Raw genomic sequence first — 25,988 nt, 5'->3', positions numbered from 1 at the left:
CCTAAGAGCAGCACTTCATGAATATCCACGTTCTCATGATGAATATGCATAGTCTCTCACAATTTTATGCTAGACATGCTATATAGGCCAGTGTTAGCGTAGTTACATGATTTAGAAAGCTCAATAGGGAATTTCTTATTGAGACTGTTCCACTGATGAATTTCTTTCTACTCTGATTCAGTAATAAAATGCTGCTAGATTGAAGAACACTGACATGAAAGTGTGACCAGTGAACCAGTCTGCTGTGGAAATTATTTTGCCAAATTAATAGTTCAAATTTGGAAAACATCATATTCAAGTTTTTTGTATATGTGTTTTACAAGATTTATAATCCATGGAACTTTTTTGAATGATAAAAATATGAATAACAAGAAATAAAATTACTTGAAATATATTTCCACTCTGTAATTTACCTTTTTACATCTTAAATTATGCCACATTTTCCTGCCTAGAGTAGACTTTCTAAATAACTTTAGATTTTGGTTCTTGAAATAATTATTTTTCAATTTCACTTTCTTATACACAGTGAATGTTAAATTTTTGAATATTTTCTACTTAGATGCTTATCCTTCCTTTGAAAGTCAATTAAAATATTGCAGTTTAGTTCAGGTTTCAGTCAAACATTTTTTTAATGAACTTCCCAAATATTGTGGTTCATAGATGTTTTTTCATTTCTTTTACAGCAGTGTTCTCATCTTATATTAATTCTTCTAGTAAAAAGAAAAAAGGACTAGATAAAAACAAATTCATAGAAGAATACAGAAAACTATTAGCAAATGAAAAAGAGTTTGCCTCCTAATAATTAAAGCGATTAGGCTAGGAGTTTTTGCCTGTCCAGTTGGGGAACATTTTTCATAGTGATAATCGGTGCCAGCACTGCTGTTTGTGATGTAACAAAGGGCCCTCCTGTGACTGAGCAGAGTTTCAGTTGGACCCCCTGTCTAGAGGGTAAGTGGGCCCATATGTTCCAGGATCGCTAAATAGCCATACCCTTGGAGCTGTATGTGGGGTGCTGTCTTTAGAAGATAGCCAGAAGTGGAGTCAGAGATTGAAGGGTGCTTACAATGCAGTGTAAAGAAGCAAATGAGGGAAACGACCTAAATCCAGCATTGGCGGGAAGAGTAAATAATTTATGGTGAAGCCAAAGGTGGAATATTATATCTCCATTAAAACCATATTTTAAATAATGTTAGATAATGTGGAAATGCTTACAATATATTATTTTTAAAACTCAGGACATAAAACTATTGCAGTAAAATCCTGATTTGAAGAAAGTGATTTATAAAGATTTTTAAAAAGACAGAAGTTACCAGTGTGTGGTGTGATTGAGCTAATTGGTTAAATTCTCTTTTGTACTTCTCCGTTTCCCAAAATGACTGTTGAATATTTTTAAATCAAATAAATGCTTCATGTTTGCAAGGCAGGGAGAGGCAACATGCCCATGTCCTCCCCCAGGACTCTCAGCAGACGCCTGGCATTCAGGTTAGTGTAAACCACAGAACGACCTCAGTGACGTGTAGTTCTGCGTGCTTTCACACACACTGTTCTGGGTGTCCCTGCAAGCACAGCTCTGATATATAAGTGAATGTAGTCCTGTAGTCAGATGGTTTTCGTCTGTCAAGAAACCTTTGAGGAGGAAGATGGCAGCAAACTCTTACCTGTGTGTGCATCTCTGTTTTTAAAAACAGCACAGCACACCTGAAACATCCACAGATGCATCGATGTGCATGGTTCACTGGCGTCAGTGAGGTGTAAGAAGGTGTGTTGCTTGAAAAAGCCCCTCCACATCCCATTGCCTTTGCACATCACTGGGAGAGGTCACAGTTCAATTCTGCTTGACCAGTAGTGAGGAAGAAGGAAGGGAAAGGGTTTCATCAGTTTTTTGATAGATGAGGGAGATTGTCTGTTTTTCAACATTTTGTGATGGAATGTTTCCAAGAGAAAGGAAACAGTAGTATCATGAAGCCCCTGTACCCTTCTCCCAGCTTGTTACCAACATTCTGCCTTTCCTGTAACATCGAAACCTCTACCTGACTCCCCTCCATCTCTAGGGTGACGATGCTTGACATCATCATTATAGTTTGACATGCACAAATCCTATTGTACGGTTTTGACCAATGATTATACCTGTGTAACCCAGGTATCATGCCCTCATTGTGACCTAAAACATACCCATCTTCCCAGAAAGTTCCCTTAAGCCCCTTCCCAGTCATTCTGGGCTTGACATTTTTGTTTTAATATTCTCAGAGTGCCTAAATTGTGTGTGTGTGTGTGTGTCCACCTAGTTGATTGTAAGAACTGGAAAACATGTTGGAGAATCAGAGAAAAGAGCACTGTTCTTCATCTCAGATAACATAATCTCAAACCTCATATTAATAAGTCTCATTAATAAGTATTTTTTTCTTTTAAAGAATCCTCGCAAGGCTCGTGTAACTCGCCGTTTCATTGTAGTTGAAGGGTTGTATATGAACACTGGAACTCTTTGTCCTCTTCCAGAATTGGTAAGCAGCCATGTTTATTCATTATTTTAGTATTCAGACCACTGGGCACTTAAGACTTCTGTTTTTGACCACATGGAATATATAATGTCTGCATGGCTTTGCATAATAGCATCATAAGCTCATCCTGATAATAGCAGGGAAGTAGACTAGCATTAAATGCCAGGCTGGTCTTTAGTAATCAAGGCTTGGTTTTTTAAAATGGGCTTTGTTAAGGTATAATACACATAATTTAAGTGTATGATTTGACAAGTTTGACAGATGTGTAACACTCCTGTCACCACCACCATAGTCAAGCTGTAGCGCATTTCTGTCACTCCAGAAAGTTTTCTCCTGCTCCTGGGTAGGCAGTACCCCCAGGCCTGGCCCCAGGACACCACTGATCTACTTACTTTCTCTTCCTTTTTACCTTCTGTAGAATTTCATATAAATAAAATCATACAATATGTATTTTGTAAAACTAACCTTTCAACAGGGAAAGCAATATGTTGTCCTTAGAAAACCATGACCATTGAGAACTTTTTTATTGAGATGAAATTAACATAAAAATTAGCTATTTTAAAGTGTACAATTCAGTGGCATTTAACAGATGCAGTTTTATGCAACCATCAGCTGTCTAATTCTGAAACCTTTTGGGCATGCTTAAAGACCTGTACCCATCGGGCAGTTACTCCCCTTTTCCCTTGCCCCCAGCACCCACCAGTCTGTTTTCTGTGTATTTAATGGACTGACCTATCCTAGATGTTTCTGATAAATGTAAGTAATCATATAGTACCTGACTTTCTGGGTCTGTCTTCATTTATTTTGCACAATGTTTTCATAGTTCATCCAATTTGTAGCATGTTATCAGTCGTTCTTTCCTTTTTGATGCTAAGTAATACTCCATTGTGTGATATACTGCATTTTGTTTATGTGTTGATGGATATTTGAATTGTTTCCACCTTTGACTGTTGTGAATAGTGCTACTGTAAACATTCCTGTACAAGTATTTGTTTGAATCCTTGTTTCAGTTCCTTTGTGTGTATACCGAGCAGTGTACTTGCTGGGTCACATGGTCATTCTGTGTCTGACTGCCTGAGACACCACCAGCTGGTTCCCACAGTGGCTGCATCAGTTTACATCCCCACCAGCAGCAGAAGAGGTTTTCTGGCTCTTTGCGTCCTTACCAACACTTGGTTTTTACCTTTGTGCCATCCTGGTAGATATGAAGTATATGGTTTTGGTTTGCATTTCCTAAGTGACTAATGATGTTGAACCTCTTTTCTTGTGTTTGTTGGCCATTTGTATATCTTTGGGAAAATGTGTACAGAAGTCCATTCCCCGTTTCTAAATTGGTTTGCTTATCTTCTTTGTTAAGTTATGAGCTCTTTATATGTTTTGGATATTAGATCCTTATCAATACATGATTTGCAAATATTTTCTCCTATTCTATAGGTTGTGTTTTCATTTTTTTTTATAGTATCCTTTGATGCACAAAAGTTTTTCATTTTGATGAAATCAAGTTTATCTAATTTTTTGTTGTTTTGCTTTTGGTGTCTTGTCCAAGAAATTTGTTGCCAAATCCAGGGTCATGAAGATACATGCCCTGTTTTATCTGTAATAGTTTTGTAGTTTTAGGTCTTATTTTTAGGTCTTTGATCCATTTTTTACTTAACTTTTGTATATGCTGTGAGGGAGGGTCCAACTTCAATCTTTGTTCTTTTTCAGGATTGTTTTGGTTAATTGGGGTCCCTTGAAATTCCATTTGAACTTTAGGATCAGCTTTTACATTTCTGTGAAAAATGGCCATTGGGATTTTGATAGGGATTGTATTGCATATGTAGATTGCTCTGGGAAATACCGCCATTTTACAGGTATTAAATCTTCTGATCCAGGAACACAGAATGTGTTTCCGTTTGTTTAGATCTTTAATTTCCTTTAGCAATATTTTATGGTTCTCACCCTACAAGTCTTACACCTCTTTAGTTAAATTTATTCCTAAGTGTTTTATTCTTTTTGATGTTATTGTACATGGAATTGTTTTCTTAACTTCCTTTCTGGATTATTTACTGCTAGTTTATTGAACTACAACTGATTTTTGTGTATTGATCATCTTGTGTCATGCAATTTTTGCTAAAATTGTTTATTAGCTAAAATAGTATTTTTGTGGATGTTACTCTCTCTGTAAGATCATGTTACCTATGAATAGAGATAGTTTTACTTATTCCTTTCCAATTTGGATTCCTTTTTTTTTTTCCCTTTCCCGGTTGCTCTGGCTAGAACTCCCCAGTACAGCGTTGATGAGAAGTGGCAAGAGTGCGCTTCCACACCTTGTTCCTGGTCTTAGAGGGGAACTTCCAGGCCATCGCCACTGAGTAGAATGTCAGCTTTGGGCTGCCCACTGATGTCCTTTGTCAGGTTGAGGAAGTTCCCTCCCAGTCCTGATTTGTTGAGTGCTTTTATGAGAGTTTTGGATTTTGTCAGATGCTTTTTCCACATCAGTTGAGTGGTCATGTGGTTTCCCTTCATTCTGTTAATATGGTTGATTTTCCTGCGTTGAACCACCCTTGCACTCTACCACTGAAATTTCAATCTATGAGTCCATCAGTTGAATTAGGACTCAAAATACAGGCTTCATGTTTTAGTTTTAAAGTTTTTCACTATTTCTTGAGGAAATCTAGATACACCTTAAATATCAATAAAAGATACGTTTTTGTTTTCCTCTTGTTTTTGTGAGTATCAAAGACTGAAAAATGATGTTAGGGAGATAGTGGGCCAGAAGATGCTAGAACTATGGTATAGGGCTATAATAGTAAAGCAGTGCTGATGGACAGATGGATAGCCAAACAGTGAAACAAAAGCATAAGGTGTAGTGGCAGTTCAGGTAGAGGTAAGCAGTGAGTATGTAAGGGTCACAGGATACAAATAAGGGTTTGACCCTGGGATCCCTGTTTTACTGATTTGTCAATTTGTGTACCAGTACTGTCACAGTATTATTAAGTATTTTCTAAACATGAATTTTAGAAACTATCTCATGATAGTTTGATTTTAACAGATGGAAAAGAGCCAGTGTTAAAAGACATAATCTCCCCTCATTAGTTGATTCATTGTTATGAAAACCAGCTAAAAGTCCAGTGGGGGCTCTCCCTCTCCCAATTTGATATTGATTAGCAAAATTAGCCCATGAAATCTTGGTGATTAAAAAAATAAATTTTCACAGACTGGTGACATGGGCACCATCTTACACATTCTGTGCGTTATTTCTATAGTTTCCATGGAAAAGGATCTTAGTTAATTAAGCCTTTAATAAGTAAAAGTATGATTCTGGCACAAGTAAAAAAACATGAGTTATAGGATAATTTGAGAGCCCAATTTCTCATGTCATATATAGAAAACTCGAATGGTTGATAATTGGTATTTCAATTCAGTTGTGAATCTGATCACATACATTATATGGAGTAACTCAATTAAATATTAGGGGAAAAACCTGTGCACAAACATGCATATGTTCTGCTTCCCACTGTGTAAACAAACAAAACATGAAATAATTAGAAGAACATATAAGTAAGTATTCATCTAAACCTTTGATGGGAAAGGGCTCTCTCATAAGCCTGAAAGCAAAGGAAAAAATGCACTAATGAGAACATTTTCTGCATTAGAAATGCCATGAATCCAAATTAGAGCACAGTGGTGCTGAGGGAAGAATATGTACGTTCTCCATGAGTTTTTAGGTCTAATTAGACCAGTACTTAACAGATAGATTATATATCTATGCTTATAGTACCTTAACACTTCCTGTTCACAATTGGCATTATTATATGTCTGTATTATTGAGTTAAATTAGTCTTGTTAGAGCATCTACAGTACAGTAGATTTTCAATCATGGTAGTTATGTTGTGTAATGTATATGTATAGTTATGTTCTATAAACCTGCTGCAAATACTGAATTACCAAATGCTGCTTGGAGGGCAGAGAGTTTTCTGTAAGCCTCTGGTCTCATTTTTCATGAGTCACTCTGTACATAATCTTATTTCATGTTTTCTGTTCAGAGGCACCTAATGTAACATGTAGTGTTGGTTCATTCACATTGACTCACAGCCCACCCACTGTACGTCCTGCCTGAAGGCAGCTTGTCTAACTCATGTATGACATGAGGCACAACACAGCCTTTTTGCACTTAGGACACAAGACAACAGTCAGTGTTGTGCTAGGGCCCTTTGAAAGAAGCACCACAAAAGCACAAAATGTGAAACGTGTTAACCATAGACTGTGAACAGGACCTCTGTTTACAGTATGAGCTGTGGCCCTGGCCTGTCATGCTCAACTGGGAACGGGCATGTCAAGTGACTGGGAATCTTCACTGCTCTGCGCCTATGTCCTGCACCCTGTGCATTGATTTGGGGGTGACAAATAAATTTCAGTAAGTAGGCAATTCACAAATAAGAATCCACCGATATTGAGGATCAGCTGTATGTTAGTTTTTTCTCCTTTTTATTTTAGGTTTAATTTTATTCCCAATATGTTTTTTATGCTGCTGACCACTGGTGTTTCATGTTGTGTTTCATTTACCACTTAGGTTAAGTTAAAGTACAAATACAAAGCAAGGATCTTTCTGGAAGAAAGTCTTTCATTTGGAGTCCTGGGGGAGCATGGCCGAGGAGTCACAGAACATTTTGGAATCAGTGTAAGTTCTCCTTTTTCAAACATTCCCTCATGTAGAAAACATGCAGTTCCATCCTGCTGGGTAGACCGCATAGGTGCAAGACAGTGTTCCTCATCCATGTGCAGGGCCACACAGCCTGTGTGTCTCACTTCCCTGCACCCACAGAGGGCCAGTCAGGCTGACCTGGAGCCCATATTCCCCTGGAACCTGTAAACTCATGGCTGACCACAGAATTGGTAGCATTTGTTCTTGGCTTCCAGTGTCTCTTCTCTAGAAATAAATTTGCCTTCCATGTTTTTCTTAGAATCAGTAAGAATTCCCTGGGTAATCTTTTTGAAGGTATTTATGATGGCAGTGAAAGGATGTTCTAATACTCAAAATTCTGGATTCACTGTAATTTGTGTATGGGGATGATAGAACCATGCCTTCTTTTTATATGTATAGTGTTGGAAGCACCACTGGTGTGGCTTCAGCAAAGCCCCTCAAGGTCCCAGGGAACAGAAGTGAGTTTGTCACATTGTTTCTGCCAGCGAAAGTGAGCTCCATCTGCCCCTGGTCTCCGTGGGTTTTGCCCCCGGATCCTCAGGAAGGAGCGGCATCAGCCTATTTACAGAACCGGACTCCACGCACCTTGGGTGGTTGAATGGAAGGAAGCTTCTCTCCAAATCCTGTGCACAAAAGTTTTACAACTTGTGTTAAAAAGTTGAACTATAAAACCTGAAATCACCTTAGATTATCTTCATCCCACTGCGCACACAGTGCTAGAAAAAAAGGATAGGCAGAGTGAGTGAGCACCACACAGTTAGACTGAAGGTGCTCCTCAAAGACTGACATTTGGCAGTTAAATGCACTGAGGAATTTGCAGATGAATAGAAACGTAATGAAGCAAGATTTACACAAGAGCAATTTTTAAGGCCTGAAAATCCTAAAGAAGGAAAAGGTACTATCTAGCCTCACTATTTTGGTTTTCTAACTGCTTTCATGGAGATAATATTTACGAGGGCTTGAATAAGAAGCAGAATGTGTGGACCTCATTTGTATTCTGATTCAGAAAATAGTGTAAAAAGCAAGCTTTTTGAGACAGAGATCCTTGAACACTGAATATTTGATCAATATTTTCCATTTGGTGGCAAGTGATAATAGTTTTGTGATTATGTTTTTGAAAGGGTCCATATCTTTTAGAAATGCAGACTGAAATATTTGTAGAGGAAGCTGTGAAATCTGGAATCTGCTCCAAAGAAATGATGAGGAGGCTATACAGAGAACAAGATTGTTCATGAGTTGATAATTGTTGAATCTGGTGATGAGGATTCTTTATTCTGTTCTACTTTTTTGTATGTCTTTAAGATTTTTTCATAATAAAAGGTTAAAAGAAAAAAGGTGTGCCAGGTGTTCTTGCTGGGTCTGGGGACCACTTAGGAAACACGAGACATGATCTGACCAGTCACTGTCAGAGCCAGCAGTGAGTGAGTGTGGAACAGCTGCTTGTACCCAGAGAGGAACTTGGTGCCCGGGGCCGGAGCACATTGTGAGGTCAGAGAGTTACTGAGGAGTTGGAAAGACAGTGGCACTCAGCAGCCCATGGGCACATAGGGTCTTTAACTGCCCAATCGGTCCAATTTGGTCAAAGAATCGGTTGCTGTGCTGTTTGGATAAATTGATTTTATTTTTGAAAAGATGAAAGATAAATTAGGTGTAAGGATAAAATTCTAAAAACTGGTAGAGTTCTTTTTATTTATCTCAAGTAGCTTCTACAGAGAAGGCCAGCAGACCACCGTTTGAACAAGGAAATGATCTTACTTTATACCCCTCAATATTTTTAGTATCACCCAGCTTTGATTTCATCTTTTAATTTCTCCCTCTCTGCCGCTGCATAAATCATCAGTGTGTGATGAAACAGCTAATCAGTGTGAGGTGAGACACTGAGAGTTGGGCTCCAGTATGTCAGTCCTTCCACCTGTGGGTATCGTATGGTTTATCCTTTATTTTCATGTCAGTGTTTGAATCCAGATGTTGACATGATTAGTGCTGATGGTTCATCTCTAAGCATGATGTTGGAATGTATTTTCTGTTTAAATTGAGGTTTAACTACCACCATCCCTCTTTTCTGGCAGATTGATGATATTGATCTTATCAGTGCCAATATGGAGAATTCGCTTGCTTCTATTGGGGGTTTCTGCTGTGGCAGGTCTTTTGTAATTGACCATCAGGTGGGTTGTTTTTAAAAACAAAAGCAAAAGCTGAAACTGTAGGTGACCCTTTGAATACTGGAGACATTAGGGGCACTGACCCCCACACACAGCCGAAAATCCAAGTATAGTTAATAGCCTGCTATTGACCAAGAAGCCTTACCAATAAGCGTGAACATATTGATTGACGTATCTTGTACATTGTATGTATTACATATGTATTTTACATACTATGTTCTGAAAATAAAGGTAGAGAAAATAAAATGCTTTTTCAAGTTGTCGTATATCTCCAGAATATTTTCCAATATGTTTATTGAAACAAATCCATATGTTAAATGGGCCCATGCAGTTCCAGCCTGTGTTGTTCAAGGGCCTACTGTAATTATGTCATTGGTCACCTCAAAATGTAATTTCTAATCACAAAATTTCATACCAACCTAGTGTATTACACAATTTTTATTTAAAAAGAATCACTCAACATACTTAGATTTAGAAATTATCTCCCTTCTGAAAAGAAGTCCTGTTTTTGTTACATGTGTAACTTTTACACATGCCTGGACCTCAGCACCTTCCCCTTCCCCTTCCCCTTTCTACACACTATTTGGTAGGTGGTGTAGAGATTTGGCACCTTTAGATTTCTTAATGAAAGTGAAAAAGAGATGTGCTTAGGTTTTTGGTGTGTTGTTTCTTCTCAGCGACTTTCTGGCCAGGGATACTGCTTCTCAGCCTCCCTGCCTCCGCTGCTAGCCGCTGCTGCCATCGAAGCCCTCAACATCATGGAGGAGAGCCCAGGTATGGCCTTTCAAGCCCCGGAGAACAAAGATGTTGCAGGCTGCGTTGGCCAGGTACTGGTGTGCTTTGGGAGGAACTAGCTGGACAAAATTATTTCCCCAACAAAGCTCCGGCTCCGAATTACATCACGCAGCATTTACAGCAAGAAGGCAGTGAAGTTGCCCCTGCCTCGGGGATCCAGTGTAGGGCTGCCCTCCTGTTCCCAGGGTGGAGCCAAAGCAGGGCTGGCTTGGTGCTGAGCAGAGATGCCAGGAGGAGGAGGGCAGGCTCGGGGCGGCTGTCATCCTGTTGGTGCATGTGGCTCACACCTGCTGCCGCTTTTTCCCTGTTAGCCTTCCAGTCCGCAGCTGGGGCTGAGGCCAAACCTGGCTTACCAGCCACTGAAAATACCTAACTAGGAGAGTCGACAAAATGTAAATGGTACCTTTTGGCTGTGACAGCCCCTCCTCACCAAAGTCTAGACTGGAAATGGAAAAGCAGGTATTACCTGCTATTTATAAATATTAAATGTTTTAAATTTATACATTTTCCACGTTTTAACTACGAGAATTAGGAAATATAAGCATTTCTGTGAACACGAGCACATGCATGTGCTTGCTTTCAGAAGACCTGGCACTCCTACCTTCTGCTCAGATATTTTAGTTTTTGAACTTTCTAATATGTGAAAATATCAAAGAAAAGATTGTAAACATTACTACAGGGTCTGTTTTTTACCAGATTAAGATTTCCAAAATAAGTAGTTTATGTATACCCTTTTATTCTTTGCCAGATTATTTCTAGAATCTCAGTAAGAACAGGAGCCATTGTTTGGCTTTGGGAAAACCTCATGCCAGGTTTTGCTGAAAGTGGGTGGGGTGGTGTCGGTTAGTGTGGGAGAGAGGAGCGCGGGGCCATCGGAGGAGCTCCTGGCCGGCTATTTGTGACTTTCTAGGATGTGAAAGGATTTGTAGCATTTCAAATACATGACCCGGTTCTTTAAAAATATTTTTAGGTTAATATCAAATTTCCAGACAAACTGTCAAATGCTTTTTTTTTCTCATTTAGGTATTTTTGCGATGTTGATGGAAAAGTGCAAACGAATTCATAAAGCTTTACAAGGGTAAGTTTTACATGTTTGCAACTTCAGGCTTACCTGTGCCACATTTAAACAACTGATGAAAGATTTTTGATCTCACTTCTTTGGTTTTGAGTACATTTAATAGTTGGATCAGTTTGACTTAATTACAACTAAGAAACCAAAAATTCAGTTCACTCAGATTTTTCTGTGTATGTGAAACCAGAACATCCATTTTGCCACTATCTTAAAGAACTATGACTTTGTTTTTCTAAAAATGATACAAGCTCATTAATAAAGTACCATAGCAGTACAGAAGATACAAAGATGAAAATAGCAAATAGCGAACATGCTGACCAGCATAAATATTGGAGAATATCTCCAAATCTATAAGAGTAAAAGGACATAATTATATGCTATGTCCATACTGTCTATTTAGTACTTTTTAGAAAATTACTCTCTTATTTTAGATTAATACAAGAAAAACAAGTGAAATTGAGGCGAACCTTCAGTGTTTTGTTTGTTTAACTACCCAAGAGTAGTTCTTTAAGCTACCTCTAACTTTGAGAGAAAAATTGAGGTTGGCAACATCTTCAGCCAGACTTCTGGTGTTACAGAAGATGAACTCCGGCTGCTCAGGCTGTTTCTTGCTGCCTTCCCCAAGGGGAAACATGTCCTTCTGTCCTTTTGTTCACAAAAGCCCTCTCTCTATTGCCAGGGATGGAAAGTAAAGACTTTTGTTAGAAGGACAACTGGCAATGAGCAGCGCACAGCTGTTCCAGATGAAGTCAGGGCCGAAATAATGCAGGTTCTGGGTGTGTCTGCATGATGGTAATAGAAGCTCTTGCATGATTTATGATGGAGAGAGTTATTTGTGTTGGTTTCAGCTCCATTGATTTATGAAATATTAATACACCGACACAACCCAGCACACTGGAGTCGCTGTGAACTCGGGAATAGCCCCCGGCAGGCCCCTCTTTCTGTCTAGTGGTGCCAGGGTGCTCACTCTGAGCCCAACCCTCTGTGTGCTTCCCCACCCCCTCACATCTTTCCTTCTCTCCCAGCCAGAGTCCTGCCTTCACTCCACCCATGTGTCGCCGACAGCCTCGCCTCATGCTGTCATTTGAGAGCTCCCTTGTTTTCCCTACAGGTATCTGAGTGTGTCTTCCCTCGTGTACCAACCAGAGAAATGCTCCTTCAGCCATTGAAGCTCTTCTTCTCAAGGACCAGCACTTTGCTGGCCCTCTCCTTTGTCATCCTTTCTTGAGTCACTTGATTAGCACTTGAGTACACTTCCCTCCCTTGCCTTAAGTCCCTCTGCCCCATGACCCACCTTCCCCCAGCAGCTTGTCCTCTCTGCTTCTCTTTGCAGCTCATCTTCTCCAAAGCTGTTTGTGCTTTCTCCACACTCTCACCTCTTGTTCACACTTGACACTACTGACGTCTGCCTCTACTCTTGCACTTGATCCAGACTGTCCCAATGGCAGTCACCAAAGACCACCTGTGCTGCTAAATCCAGTGGACAGTCTTCAGATCTCATCATACTCAACCCACCAGTCTCCAGCACAGGGCCTTTTTACAGCTTTCTTTCCTTGGACTCTATTAACACCACAGTTCTGGGGAGTTTCTGCCTTTTCTGCCTCTTGAAATTACTTCATCCTGGTCTCTTCTGAAGGTTTTAACATCCTCGTCTTCAGGCTTAGTCCCTGGTCCTCTTTTCTTTGTTACCTTCTTGGAGAAGTGCCTTCCACACCCGGAGCTCCTCTTCATTTCATGACATCTGTATGTGGACAGCTCACATTTGTATCTCCTGTCGGTCCCATCTTTAGGGCTCCAGGTCTCACTTCCAGTGGCTTACTTGATATCTTAGAGGACTCCACAGGCACCTCCTACCAAATGTACAAAAAAGGAGGTGTGGGAGCAACTCATGCAGTTGTCTAGGTAGAGTAGAAAATGAAATAGCAGGGAAGCCAGTGTGGCAAGACGGGGATCTGGGGCACCTTGTGGAAGATCAGGGCTAAGTAACAGGGACTGGAGCCTGTAAGGCCTCATAGGCCATGACAAGAACATGGCTCAGGTAGGAAGCCTTGGCTTAGTTCTAAGCAAAAGGATAGCATGATGTAACTGAATTTATGTCTAAGCAAAACTACCTTGTGCTTGGGGAAAAAAAAGATTACATGGTGGCAAGTTCAGAAACAAGTAGCCCAGTGGGGGAATGGTTGCAGTGCTCCATGCAAAACATGATGGTGACCTGACCTTTGTAGTAACAGTGGGAAGTGTTTGGATTTGGGATATATTTTTAAGGTAGAGCCAGCTGGATTTGTCAGAAGGTCGTATGCAAGGTAAGTGAGAAAGACTCGGTTGATCGTAAGATGTTTGGTCTAAGCAAGTAGATGAAATTGCTAGTAAGATGGATAGAAGTGTTTGGGACAGGTTGGCATTGGGCATTAAGCTTGAAATGCCTTCAGACATTGAGTAGAGAGTGGCAATTGGATATACAAGTTGAAGTTTGAAGTAGAGGCTTGAGCTAAAGATATATTTTTGAGTCAATATTCTTAGATTTGAAGAGTTCTTTTTAAATCATAGATTTGTCTTCTGCTGAGTTACATTGATGTCTTGTGAAAATATGTTAAGCCATCCTTGCATTCCCAAGTAAAGCCTTATTTGATTACAGTGTATTTTTCTGTACTGTTAGATTTAATTAGCTGATATTTTAATTTGAATTTTTGTACCCATATGTATAATTTAAATAGGACTATAATTTTTTGTTATTTTATATGTAAGGTAGGAGTCAGTGTTATGGTAGCTTCAATAAATGACTGAGCAGTTTTTCCACTTTTGCTTTATGGAGCCATTAGACAGTCTGGGTGTGATTGTTTCTCCAAAGCTGGGCAGGACTTGTCTCTCAGATTCTCTAGGCTTGGGGCCTTCGGGTTGGGCATAGTCTCTGATTATCTCTCCAGTATTGTTTCCCCCTTTTATGTTGTTTTTGTCTTTTCCATTTTTATGATAATCTATTATTTTGCCTCACATATTTCTTAATCATATTTTTTCATTAATTCCTTTTTTTTCTACTTGTTTCATTGAATTGTGTTCTTACTCTTTTCAGCTTCTTACATTTAGCTTATTGGTTTTATTTCTTATTTTGCAATAAATATCTTAGACATAAACAGTTTCAGAGGCACCCTTTTCATTGTTCAGTTCTAGGTAATTTTGTTCAGTCTCTTCTAATCAGCAGTTCACTTCTCTCCTCTCTGAAGTTTCATTTGGGAGAGAAGTCTGCAGACTGTGCTTGTTTGCCTCCTTGCTGATATCTTGAAGAGTCCCCAAATTCTAATAGATAGTTATTTGTGTCCAGTGCTCTCCCAAGACTGTAAGCATGTACATAATGGACCATGTCTGAACTGTTGCTGATTGCTCTATCCCTGGGACCTGGCCCCATGCTTAGGATTTACCCATTTGGATAGAATATTATATTCTCTAAAATTTGTCTTTAATAAGTATAATAGGCTCTGAAGTACAGCTTCTAGGTTTCTGAATTCCAGCTAGAGTTCTGTGTCCATTTAGTTTTAGTTAAACTTTTGTCTGGAGACAGCATCCAAGCAGCCTGAGAGCACATTGTGCCCTTCCCTGCCCACGAGCCCGCCCCACCAACATGTGGGATGAACCCGTTTGACTGAAAACAGGTTCAGTTGGGCTGGAGGTGCCTTGTATATATTCAGGGTAATTCACATGAAAAATGCTATTTGAAAAGCGGTTTTTTAAGTTCTCCCCAAGAGCATATATCCTAAAACAGTGGATACTTCTTTGTGTACAAGTTTAACACATTCAGAATTCACCTAGGAAATGGGCTTTGAGAACATATTGCTTAGTAAAACAACTAATCTAGAAGGTTCCTGCATATTCCAGAATCCCTAGATCCTCAGATTCCATAATTCCAATCTGCAGCCTGGTTTATTGAGAGATCCTAGTAAGATGTATTACACTGAAAGAAAGGAGACACAAATCACTAATGTTCACGGGTGGTTGAAAAGGCAGGTGAGGCTTGCTTCTGGCCCCACCATGGCGCTTGTCACATGGTGGTCTTCTGTGAAAGCCTGTGGAGTCCTGACCATATCTGGTGACTGGAAGCTGCTGCCAGGTGCTTCTGTGCTTGCTTCGTTCTAAGGGAAAAGCACACCTTTCCAGGTGAAGCAAACTAAATGAAAGCCATTCAGAATGTTTAGCCCAATTTCAGATAGACATTTGTAACCATTTCTGTCTTAGGACACAGTAGGCCAAAAAGTCAGACAGTTTTATCTGGGGTAAAAATGGGTTTTAAATGAATCTGACTAAATTACCTGGCATATTGTTCTCATGGCATCTGGAACAGTTATTAGAAAATACAGGGTTTTACAGAAGGAACAAAACAGTATTAGACTCATAGACACAGAGAAGTGACTAGTGGTTACCAAGGGGGAGGGGTGAGGGGGACTGTTGAACCACTGTGATGTACATTTATGATAAAGAAATAAAATTAAGATATAATTTAGAAAATAAAATATTTAACCCTGAAAGAAATCTCTCTTCCTCCCTGAGAAGCAGATTTCTCTGCTGAAGAAAATAATCACAATTCAAGTAAAATTTAAACTTTTCAGTCTAAATGTTCTGATGACCAGAATATAAGATTGTTAATATCGGAGAAGGGCGGAGCCAGGATGGCGGCTTGAGTAGAGCAGCGGAAATTTCCCAAAGCCACATATATTTTTGAAAATACAACAAAGACAACTCTTCCTAAAAGAGAGACCAGAAGATACAGGACAACAGCCAGACTACATCTACACCTGGAGAACCCAGCGCCTCATGAAGATACAAGCCGCGGCCCAGCAGGACCCGAGCGCCTCTCACCCCACCTCCCGGCGGAAGGAGAGGAGTCGGAGCAGGGAGGGAGAGGGAGCCCAGGACTGCTAAACACCCAGCCCCAGCCATCTGCACCAGAGCGCAGACATAGTGCATGCGTGGGGTGCTGGAAACTAGGGAAACAGGACAGTAAGACCTGTGAGTGGGTCCCCGCAGCCAGCGCCACTGGGACAAAAAAAAGAGAGTGCTTTTTGAAAGTCTTAAAGGGACAGGGACCCCACAGCTGGAAGGAAGCGTTCCAGGACACTTAGCCCAGCAGCTGGGAATCCCAAGGAACACCGGGCGCTATAACCCCCTGGGCAGCAACGCAGCTCGGAGGCTCCTCATGGCGATGAACAGCCTCCTGCCTGTCTCCCCTCTGATGCAGCTGCGCCATATTGGAGCAGCAGACTGAGGCCAGCCATGCCCATAGCAACCATGGAGCTTAACGCCACAGCAACCGCAGAGCTTAACTCCACAGCGGCCAGGCAAAAATCAGAGGCTCCGTATGTGCGCAGCTGCCAAAGCACAAGTCGCTAGAGGTCACTGTTCTCCCAGGATAGGAAGGCCACAAACCAGCAAGAAGGGACGTTCTCCCAGCCGACACACAGCGGCAGCCCCGCACAACTACCTCTATCACCATGAAAAGGCAAAAGAATTTGATACAGACCAAAATCACAGAGTCAACCACTGAGAAGGAAATAGACCTAACCAATCTTCCTGAAAAAGATTTCAAAATAAAGGTCATTACCATGCTGACGGAGCTGCAGAGAAATATACAAGAACTAAGAGATAACATCTGGAGGGAGATTACAGAAATGAAACAATCTATGGAAGGATTTATAAGAAGAATGAATAAGATGCAAGAGGCCATTGATGGAATAGAAACCAGAGAACAGGAACGCATAAAGGCTGATGCAGAGAGAGATAAAAGGATCTCAAGGAATGAATCAATATTAAAAGAACTGTGCGACCAATCCAAAAAGAATAATATCCGCATTATAGGGGTACCAGAAGAAGAAGAGAGAAAAAGGGATAGAAAGTGTCTTTGAAGAAATAATGGCTGAAAACTTCCCCAAACTGGGGGAGGAAATAATCAGGCCACAGAAGTACACAGAACTCCCAACAGAAGGGACCCAAGGAGGACAACACCAAGACACATAATAATTAAAATAGCAAAGATCAAGGACAAGGACAGAGTGTTAAAGGCAGGTAGAGAGAGGAAAAAGGTCATCTACAAAGGAAAACCCATCAGGCTATCATCAGACTTCTCAACAGAAACTTTACAGGCCAGAAGAGAATGGCATGATATGTTTAATGCAATGAAACCAAAGGGCCTTGAACCAAGAATACTGTATCCAGCACAAATATCATTTAAATATGAAGGAGGGATTAAACAATTCCCAGACAAACAAAAGTTGAGGGAATTTGCCTCCCACAAACCACCTCTACAGGGTATTTTAGAGGGACTGCTCTAGACTGGAGCACTCCAAAGTCTAAATAGATGTCACCAGAGAAAATAAAATCACAGCAAAGAAAGCAGACCAACCAAATACTAACTAAAGGCAAAAATAAAATCAACTACCTACAAAAGCAGTTAAAGGAAACACAAAAGAGCACAGAATAAAACAACCAACATATAAAGAATGCAGAAGGGGAATAAGAAGGGAGAGAAGTAAAAAATCACCAGACAGTGTTTAAAATAGCTCAATAAGTGAGTTAATTTAGACAGTAAGATCCTAAAGAAGCTAACCGTGAACCTTTGGTAACCACAAATCTAAAGCCTGCAATGGCAATAAGTATATATCTTTCAATAATCACCCTAAATGTAAATGGACTGAATGCACCAATCAAAAGACACAGAGTAACAGAATGGATAAAAAAGCAAGATCCGTCTATATGCTGCTTACAAGAGACTCACCTCAAACCCAAAGACATGCACAGACTAAAAGTCAAGGGATGAAAAAACATAGTTCACACAAACAACAGGGAGAAAAAAGCAGGTGTTGCAGTACTAGTATCAGACAAAATAGACTTCAAAACAAAGAAAGTAACAAGAGATAAAGAAGGACATTACATAATGATAAAGGGCTCAGTCCAACAAGAGGATATAACCATTCTAAATATATATGCACCCAACACAGGAGCACCAGCATATGTGAAACAAATACTAATAGAACTAAAGGAGGAAATAGAATGCAGTGCATTCATTCTAGGAGACTTCAACACACCACTCACTCCAAAGGACAGAGCCACCAGACAGAAAATAAGTAAGGACACAGAGGCACTGAACAACACACTAGAACAGATGGACCTAATACACATCTATAGAACTCTACATCCAAAAGCAACAGGATACACATTCTTCTCAAGTGCACATGGAACATTCTCCAGAATAGACTACATACTAGGCCACAAAAAGAGCCTCAGTAAATTCCAAAAGATTGAAATTCTACCAACCAACTTTTCAGACAACAAAGGTATAAAACTAGAAATAAATTCTACAAAGAAAACAAAAAGGCTCACAAACACATGAAGGCTTAACAACATGTACCTAAATAATCAGTGGATCAATGAACAAATTAAACTAGAGATCAAGGAATATATGGAAACAAATGACAACAACAACACAAAGCCCCAACTTCTGTGGGATGCAGCGAAAGCAGTCTTAAGAGGAAAGTATATAGCAATCCAGGCATACTTAAAGAAGGAAGAACAGTCCCAAATGAATAGTCTAACGTCACAATTATTGAAATTGGAAAAAGAAGAACAAATGAGGCCTAAAGTCAGCAGAAGGAGGGACATAAAAGATCAGAGAAGAAATAAACAAAATTGAGAGGAATAAAACAATAGAAAAAATCAATGAAACCAGCTGGTTCTTTGAGAAAATAAACAAAATGGATAAGCCTTTAGCCAAACTTATTAAGAGAAAAAGAGAATCAACACACATCAACAGAATCAAAAATGATAAAGGAAAAATCATGACAGACTCCACAGAAATACAAAGAATTATTAGAGAATACTATGAAAACCTATATGCTAACAAGCTGGAAAACCTAGAAGAAATGGACAGCTTCCTAGAAAAATACAACCTTCCAAGACTGACCAAAGAAGAAACACAAAATTTAAACAAACCAATTACGAGCAAAGAAACTGAAACGGTAATCAAAAAACTACCCAAGAACAAAACTGCTGGGCCAGATGGATTTACTTCGGAATTTTATCAGACATACAGAGAAGACATAATACCCATTCTCCTTAAAGTTTTCCAAAATATAGAAGAGGAGGGAATACTCCCAAACTCATTCTATGAAACCAAATTTACCCTAACACCAAAACCATGCAAAATCCCACCAAAAAAGAAAATCACAGACCAATATCCCTGATGAACAGAGATGCAAAAATACTCAACAAAGTATCAGCAAACCGAATTCAAGAATATATCAAAAGGATCATACACCACGACCAAATGGGATTCATCCCAGGGATGCAAGGATGGCACAGCAATCGAAAATCCATCAATATCATCCACCGCATAAACAAAAAGAAGGAGAAAAACCACATGATCCTCTCCATAGATGCTGAAAAAGCATTCAACAAAATTCAACATCCATTCATGATAAAAACTCTCAGCAAATTGTGTATAGAGGGCATGTACCTCAAAATAATAAAGGCTATATGTGATAAACCCACAGCTAACATCATACTGAACAGCGAGAAGCTGAAAGCTTTTCCTCGGAGATCAGGAACAAGACAGGGATGCCCACTCTCCCCACTGTTATTTAACATAGTACTGGAGGTCCTAGCCATGGCAATTAGACAAAACAAAGAAATACAAGGAATCCAGATTGGTAAAGAAGAAGTCAAACTGTCACTATTTGCAGATGACATGATACTGTACATAAAAAACCCTAAAGACTCCACTCCAAAATTACTAGAACTGATATAGGAATACAGCAAAGTTGCAGGATACAAAATTAAGACACAGAAATCTGTGGCTTTCCTATACACTAACAATGAACCAATAGAAAGAGAAACCAGGAAAACAATTCCATTCACAATTGCATCAAAAAGAATAAAATACCTAGGAATAAACCTAACCAAAGAAGTGAAAGATCTATACCCTGAAAATTATAAGACACTCTTAAGAGAAATTAAAGAGGACACTAACAAATGGAAACTCATCCCATGCTCTTGGCTAGGAAGAATTAATATTGTCAAAATGGCCATTCTGCCCAAAGCAATATACAGATTTGATGCAGTCCCTATCAAATTACCAACAACATTCTTCAACAAACTGGAACAAATAGTTCAAAAATTCATATGGAAACACCAAAGACCCCAAGTAGCCAAAACAATCCTGAGAAGGAAGAATAAAGTGGGGGGGATCTTGTTCCCCAACTTCAAGCTCTACTACAAGGCCACAGTAATCAAGACAATTTGGTACTGGCACAAGAACAGAGCCACAGAACGGTGGAACAGAATAGAGACTCCAGACATTAACCCAAACATATATGGTCAATTAATATGCAGTAAAGGAGCCATGGACATACAATGGGGAAATGACAGTCTCTTCAACAGATGGTGCTGACAAAACTGGACAGCTACATGTAAGAGAATGAAACTGGATCACTGTCTAACCCCATACACAAGAGTAAATTCAAAATGGATCAAAGACCTGAATGTAAGTCATGAAACCATAAAACTCTTAGAAGACGACATAGGCAAAAATCTCTTGGACATAAACATGAGTGATGTCTTCATGAGCGTATCTTCCCGGGAAAGGAAAACAAAAGCAAAAATGAACAAGTGGGACTACATCAAGGTGAAAAGCTTCTTTACAGCAAAGGACACCATCAATAGAACAAAAAGGTACCCTACAGTATGGGAGAATATATTCGTAAATGACAGATCTGATAAAGGCTTGACATCCAAAATATATAAAGAGGTCATGCACCTCAACCAACAAAAAACAAATAATCCAATTAAAAAATGGGCAGAGGTGATGACCAGACAGTTCTCCAAAGAAGAAATTCAGATGGCTAACGGACACATGAAAAGATACTCCACATCGCTAGTTATCAGAGAAATGCAAATTAAAACCACAAAGAGATAGCACCTCACACCAGTAAGGATGGCTGCCATCCAAAAGACAAACAATAAATGTTAGGGAGGTTGTGGAGATAGGGGAACCCTCCTACACTGCTGGTGGGAATGTAAATTAGTTCAACCATTGTGGAAAGCAGTATGGAGGTTCCTCAAAATGCTCAAAATAGACATACCATTTGACCCAGGAATTCCACTTCTAGGAATTTACCCTAAGAATGCAGCACTTCAGTTTGAAAAAGACAGATGCACCCCTATGTTTATCGCAGCACTATTTACAATAGCCAAGAAATGGAAGCAACCTAAGTGTCCATCAGTAGATGAATGGATAAAGAAGATGTGGTACATAGACACAATGAAATATTATTCAGCCATAAGAAGAAAACAAATCCTACCATTTGCAACAACATGGATGAGCTAGAGGGTATTATGCTCAGTGAAATAAGCCAAGTGGAAAAAGACAAATACCAAATGATTTCACTCATCTGTGGAGTATAATAAGAAAGGAAAAACTGAAGGAACAAAACAGCAGCAGAATCACAGAACTGAAGAAGGGACTAACAGTTACCAAAGGGAAAGGGACTGGGGAGAATGGGAGGGTAGGGAGGGATAAGGGCAGGGAAGAAGAAAGGGGGTATTATGATTAGCACGTATAATGTGGGGGGTAGGGGGAGGGGAGGGCTGTGCAACACAGAGAAGAGAAGTAGTGATTCTACAACATCTTACTATGCTGATGGACAGTGACTGTAATGGGGTTTGTTGGGGGGACTTGGTGTAGGGGAGAGCCTAGTAAACATAATGTTCTTCATGTAATTGTAGATTAATGATAACAAAAACTAAGCTGAAAAAATAAAAAGATTGTTAATATCAGAAGTCACTCCTATAATTTATGAAAGATAAGCTACAAATGCTTACGTAGTAACAGGGTAACATTGTTTCCAGTGTAATAAGTAGCCCATGAAGGAAACATGATGCACAGCCTCTTCCCTGCTGCAGGTGCTGTGGGAAGGATGCCCTGGGAGGCGACACTGGGCTGGGACAGCTGTCTGGTGCCGGCAGTGGCAGGACGGGAGAGCATATGAGGAGGGCACAGGTGCCCCGGCGTGAGTGGGCCTGTGAGGAAGCGGCCAGAGGAGCAGTGACTGTACACTTGGCGGGAGCATGGGGGTCATTTGAGTCCTGTGAGTTGTGCGCCAGTGGGTTCCCCCAGAACAGCGAGCCCCTTCTGGCCATGCTCCCTGAACCAGCACCAGTGTGTCCAGGAGGGTGCACTGCCTGGCACACATCTGTCTGGTCAGAACTGGAGTCCGTCACATGACAGTCCCATAGAAGTCACACATTTCTGGTACACTCACCAGCACAGACTTTATAAATCCATTTTTATGTGAGGTGTGTTTGAGCTTGGGAGGCATTTATGCTCATGTGTGCATTCCCTTCCTTAGCATTTCCGGATTAAAAGTAGTGGGGGAGCCACTTTCTCCAGCGTTTCACCTGCAGCTAGAAGAGAGCACTGGGTCTCGAGAACAAGATGTTAAACTGCTCCAGGAAATTGTAAATAAAGTAAGTGCCTAGTTACTCGAGTGAATCTCCTCATACCACGTCTGCTCTGAACCCACACAGTGTATTTTATGTCACTTGGGAAATATCTTTTTGCCTCAAGGGGTAGGGGTGGCAGAAGTTGCTGGTCACCCTTGCATGGACTTGGTTAAGTACCTGAACCCTATGGGCGTCCAGCCCTGCCCTGAGGTGTCTGTAGCCCAATGCTGCTGTCAGGCTGCAGTTGTCCCATTGGGTCCATTTTCAACACACATTGAATTTGTGTTCTGTGCCATATGATACTGAAATATATTTCTCTATTTTGAATGATTAGCCTTGCAGAAAACCCATTTGCTTACTTGACAAAGCCAGCCTTCCATGCATGTAGGTGGGCACCGCACTGTGTCTAGTGTCACACATAACACTGGGCAGCTGAGTGGGGTGAACCTCCACAAAGCCCGGACACAGGTCAGAATATTCTTGTGACCAAAAAGGAAGGAAGTATGCCTTACCATGCCCGATTGGGAGGCCAATTTAATGTGCTTATCTTATGAAAGTCATCTTACTCCTAAAGTAATTCAGTTCTAAGTAGGAGAGTCATCACCGGGAAGACCCACGCCCTGTTCAGCAGAGCTGAACTCCTGGAGCCCTGCCTGCCTTGCTTCTCTGCCCACGGAGAAATGTCGTCTGGCCCTGCAGCGGGGCATGCGTGCTGGGGTTGCCGCCCTGTCCTGACTCAGGAGTGCATCTAGCATGTACGTGAGGATGAGAACAAGCGTCCTGCCTTCTTGTCCTGCTTGTCCTGGGGGTTGCAGGGCCTCCGGCTCCGAGTCTGTGCTGCCTGGTGTCAGGGTGACAGAGGCAGCTGTACCCCATCATGTGCTTTGGCCCAGTTGTGGCTCGGCCCTGGGAGGTCGGGCCCTGTCCAGAGGCAATGGCTGCTCAGTGTGGAGACAACAGGATGAGACCGACAAGTTCTGGCTCCATAGCCGCTTTAGCTGTCCTGCGTGCTGCGCTGTAAGCCATGTCACCTGGCCTGACGGAGCACGAGGAGCATCGTGCGGCGTGGTCTGGGGTCAGTCTCACACCTAGAATCTGAGAGTCCTGCTTATGGAAACATGTCAGATGATGAACAGTCAGGCCGGAGAGCTTCTGGCCCTGCTGGGTGAGGAATGTCACAGATCCTCTCTGAAGACACGGAAGACTCTCCTTCAAGGGAAGAACCTCCCACAGACCCCCTTCACTGCCCTCGATGCTTTCATTGTAATGTAACCCAGTCGTGTATAGATGTGAAAGGAATCAGTCTCATACAAACTTGCTTATACAAATGTTAAACCAACACGATTTATAAATTAAATACAAGCTAAACAGACACACCAGTGTAAGGTTCATCACATGCCCTTCATGTGACAGCTGAGTGTATTTTCTAAACCTGGTTGTCCGAGGTGTGACTGGGCTGCCTGCTGCAGAGCAGTCCCCAGAGCCACGTGTCCATGCTGGAGCTTGCATCCTCCTCCTGGCGCCTCCCTGGGACTTCTCAGACAGTTCTCAGTGCCCCCTCCATGTCTTGGGACCTGGGCCATCCTCTGATGCTTGGGGGCATTCCACGTGAAGTCCACCTCTGTCCTTGCTCACTGCTTATGCTGGAGGAAGACCGGAGACTGCACGAGAGGGAGGCGGCTCGGGGCTGTCGATGCAGCGCCACGGTGGGCCGCCCTCCCAGCAGGGCGTCTGCGGCAACCCCCAGATCCCAAGCTCCTCTGCAAGCCCCAGCTCGGGGCTGGCTATCCTTAGGAAGTCATTTGGGGAGCTAAATGGAATAGGGCAGGGTCTTGGGAAAGAACATAACACTGTCTGGAAAGCCTGTATTTGGAGGAAAAATAAAGATCTACGATTTCTTCGTATCATCACAGCTTCCATCTTGCAAAGCTCCTGTCCTTCCCCCTCTTCTTCTTGTCAGTATTTGGGGGCAAGGAAAGAATCATGGTTCTGTATTTATTGTTAACCAAGAGGTTTTGCCAAGTTTTTGTTGAGTTGCTTGGTAACACACTGTCTTTACAAATTGAGCCATGGTTTAGGATGTTTTTTAACTAGCCAGGGCTAGACGCAGAGCCAGTCCAGATGTTCTCTGGAGGAGGAAAGTTTCCACGTACTCTTCTAGAATATGGCATCAGCAAGTGTCTGTCCTGTTCTCCTGGTGTTTCCATCTTTTCCCAGCAGAGGAAGACCTGGCCTGCAGCCTGCACAGTGCGCCCTCTCCAAGGAAATGCCTTTACTGCCAAGCATAGAATAGTTGTTCTTCTCTACAACACCCCTTGCTCTGGTGGATTTTAAAAAAATATGTTCACTTAGCATAAATTTCACCCTTTTAAAGTACAGAGTTGAGTGGTTTTTAGTCTGCTCACAAGATAGTGCAGCCATCCGATTTAAAAGCTCCTTCCCCCCAAAAAGAAACTGCTTTTGTTATTTTCATAGGGAATGGTAATTTTTAAAAAATGTTAGCAGGCAGTTAATGTGTGGAAAAGCTGTGCAAAAAATATGTGGCCCTAGCCTCTTGTGAGCCTGGCCAGCACCTGGCCTTTAAGTGTAACACACGGAAGTCTGAGGTACTGTGTGAACAGTTCCTCTCTGCCACGATTCTGCTGGAGTTACTCTTAAATCCAGTCTTGGTCATCCTGCAGGGTTTTCCTGGTACTACTACCCGTCCCATTTCTGCTTTATTTGTAGGAACCACCAGCTAGCTGGGACTGCTTAAACTTAAATGAGCTAAAACGTTCAGTCCCAGCGGCACAAGCAACTCTATGGGCTTGTAGCTGCTGTCCTGGGCAGAGCAGAACAGACCCCTCCACCCTGCAGCCCTGCAGAAAGGCTGTGGCAAGTGCTGCTGGAAACGGCTTGGTATCGCTGTTCTCACAGTCACAGGTGGCTGAGTGAGTGGGAACTGCTGTGAGGATGCACTGCAGTGTGTTCCTGTTTGAATTCCCAGTGTGCAGGTGCTAATGTGTCCCTTTTCTTCCTACAGTGCATGGACAGAAGCATCGCTTTAACTCAGGCACGCTACTTAGAGAAAGAAGAGAAGTGCCTCCCTCCTCCAAGGTTGGTGGACGTTAAAATGGAACTTTTTTTTTTTCCTACTTTAAACTCTGTATGAAATGTATTGTTTTGAAAATTTTTGAAAGACTATCCCAGGATAAGGAAGAGGGTGTATCATTAAAGTGTAGTGTGGCACCTGTTTTCTGTTCTTCAACTATACGTTTTCAAATTGAAAAGGCCCTCAGCACTCAGTGTACCCT

At 41.3% G+C, this 25,988-nt stretch overlaps 1 protein-coding gene and 1 long non-coding RNA gene across 13 annotated transcripts in view; both read left to right on the top strand.

The window, feature by feature from the left end:
* The window catches only part of SPTLC1 (serine palmitoyltransferase long chain base subunit 1), a 101,372-nt gene that overhangs the window by 51,005 nt on the left and 24,379 nt on the right, over nucleotides 1-25,988 (top strand). For 6 of the 12 annotated variants that reach the window (XR_005026704.2, XM_036894648.2, XM_036894646.2 and 3 more), the window contains 7 exons: nucleotides 2,412-2,501; nucleotides 7,054-7,161; nucleotides 9,255-9,350; nucleotides 10,025-10,121; nucleotides 11,166-11,220; nucleotides 22,602-22,719; nucleotides 25,718-25,791. Coding sequence is in view for 9 of the 12 variants with exons in the window: in XM_036894648.2 (XP_036750543.1) it covers nucleotides 2,412-2,501; nucleotides 7,054-7,161; nucleotides 9,255-9,350; nucleotides 10,025-10,121; nucleotides 11,166-11,220; nucleotides 22,602-22,719; nucleotides 25,718-25,791 (638 nt within the window). In the remaining 3 variants the exon portion in view is untranslated. The other 6 variants (XR_008996436.1, XM_057498462.1, XM_057498461.1 and 3 more) reach the window with 4 other exon arrangements.
* On the top strand, nucleotides 11,231-18,197 carry LOC130682960 (uncharacterized). Its single transcript, XR_008996462.1, has 2 exons — nucleotides 11,231-11,613; nucleotides 11,646-18,197. It is a non-coding gene; the product is annotated as an uncharacterized LOC130682960 (long non-coding RNA).

Source organism: Manis pentadactyla, chromosome 3, assembly GCF_030020395.1.
Source record: "Manis pentadactyla isolate mManPen7 chromosome 3, mManPen7.hap1, whole genome shotgun sequence".
In the NCBI taxonomy this organism is placed as follows: Eukaryota; Metazoa; Chordata; class Mammalia; order Pholidota; family Manidae; genus Manis; species Manis pentadactyla.
This window is presented reverse-complemented; position numbering and strand designations above follow the sequence as displayed.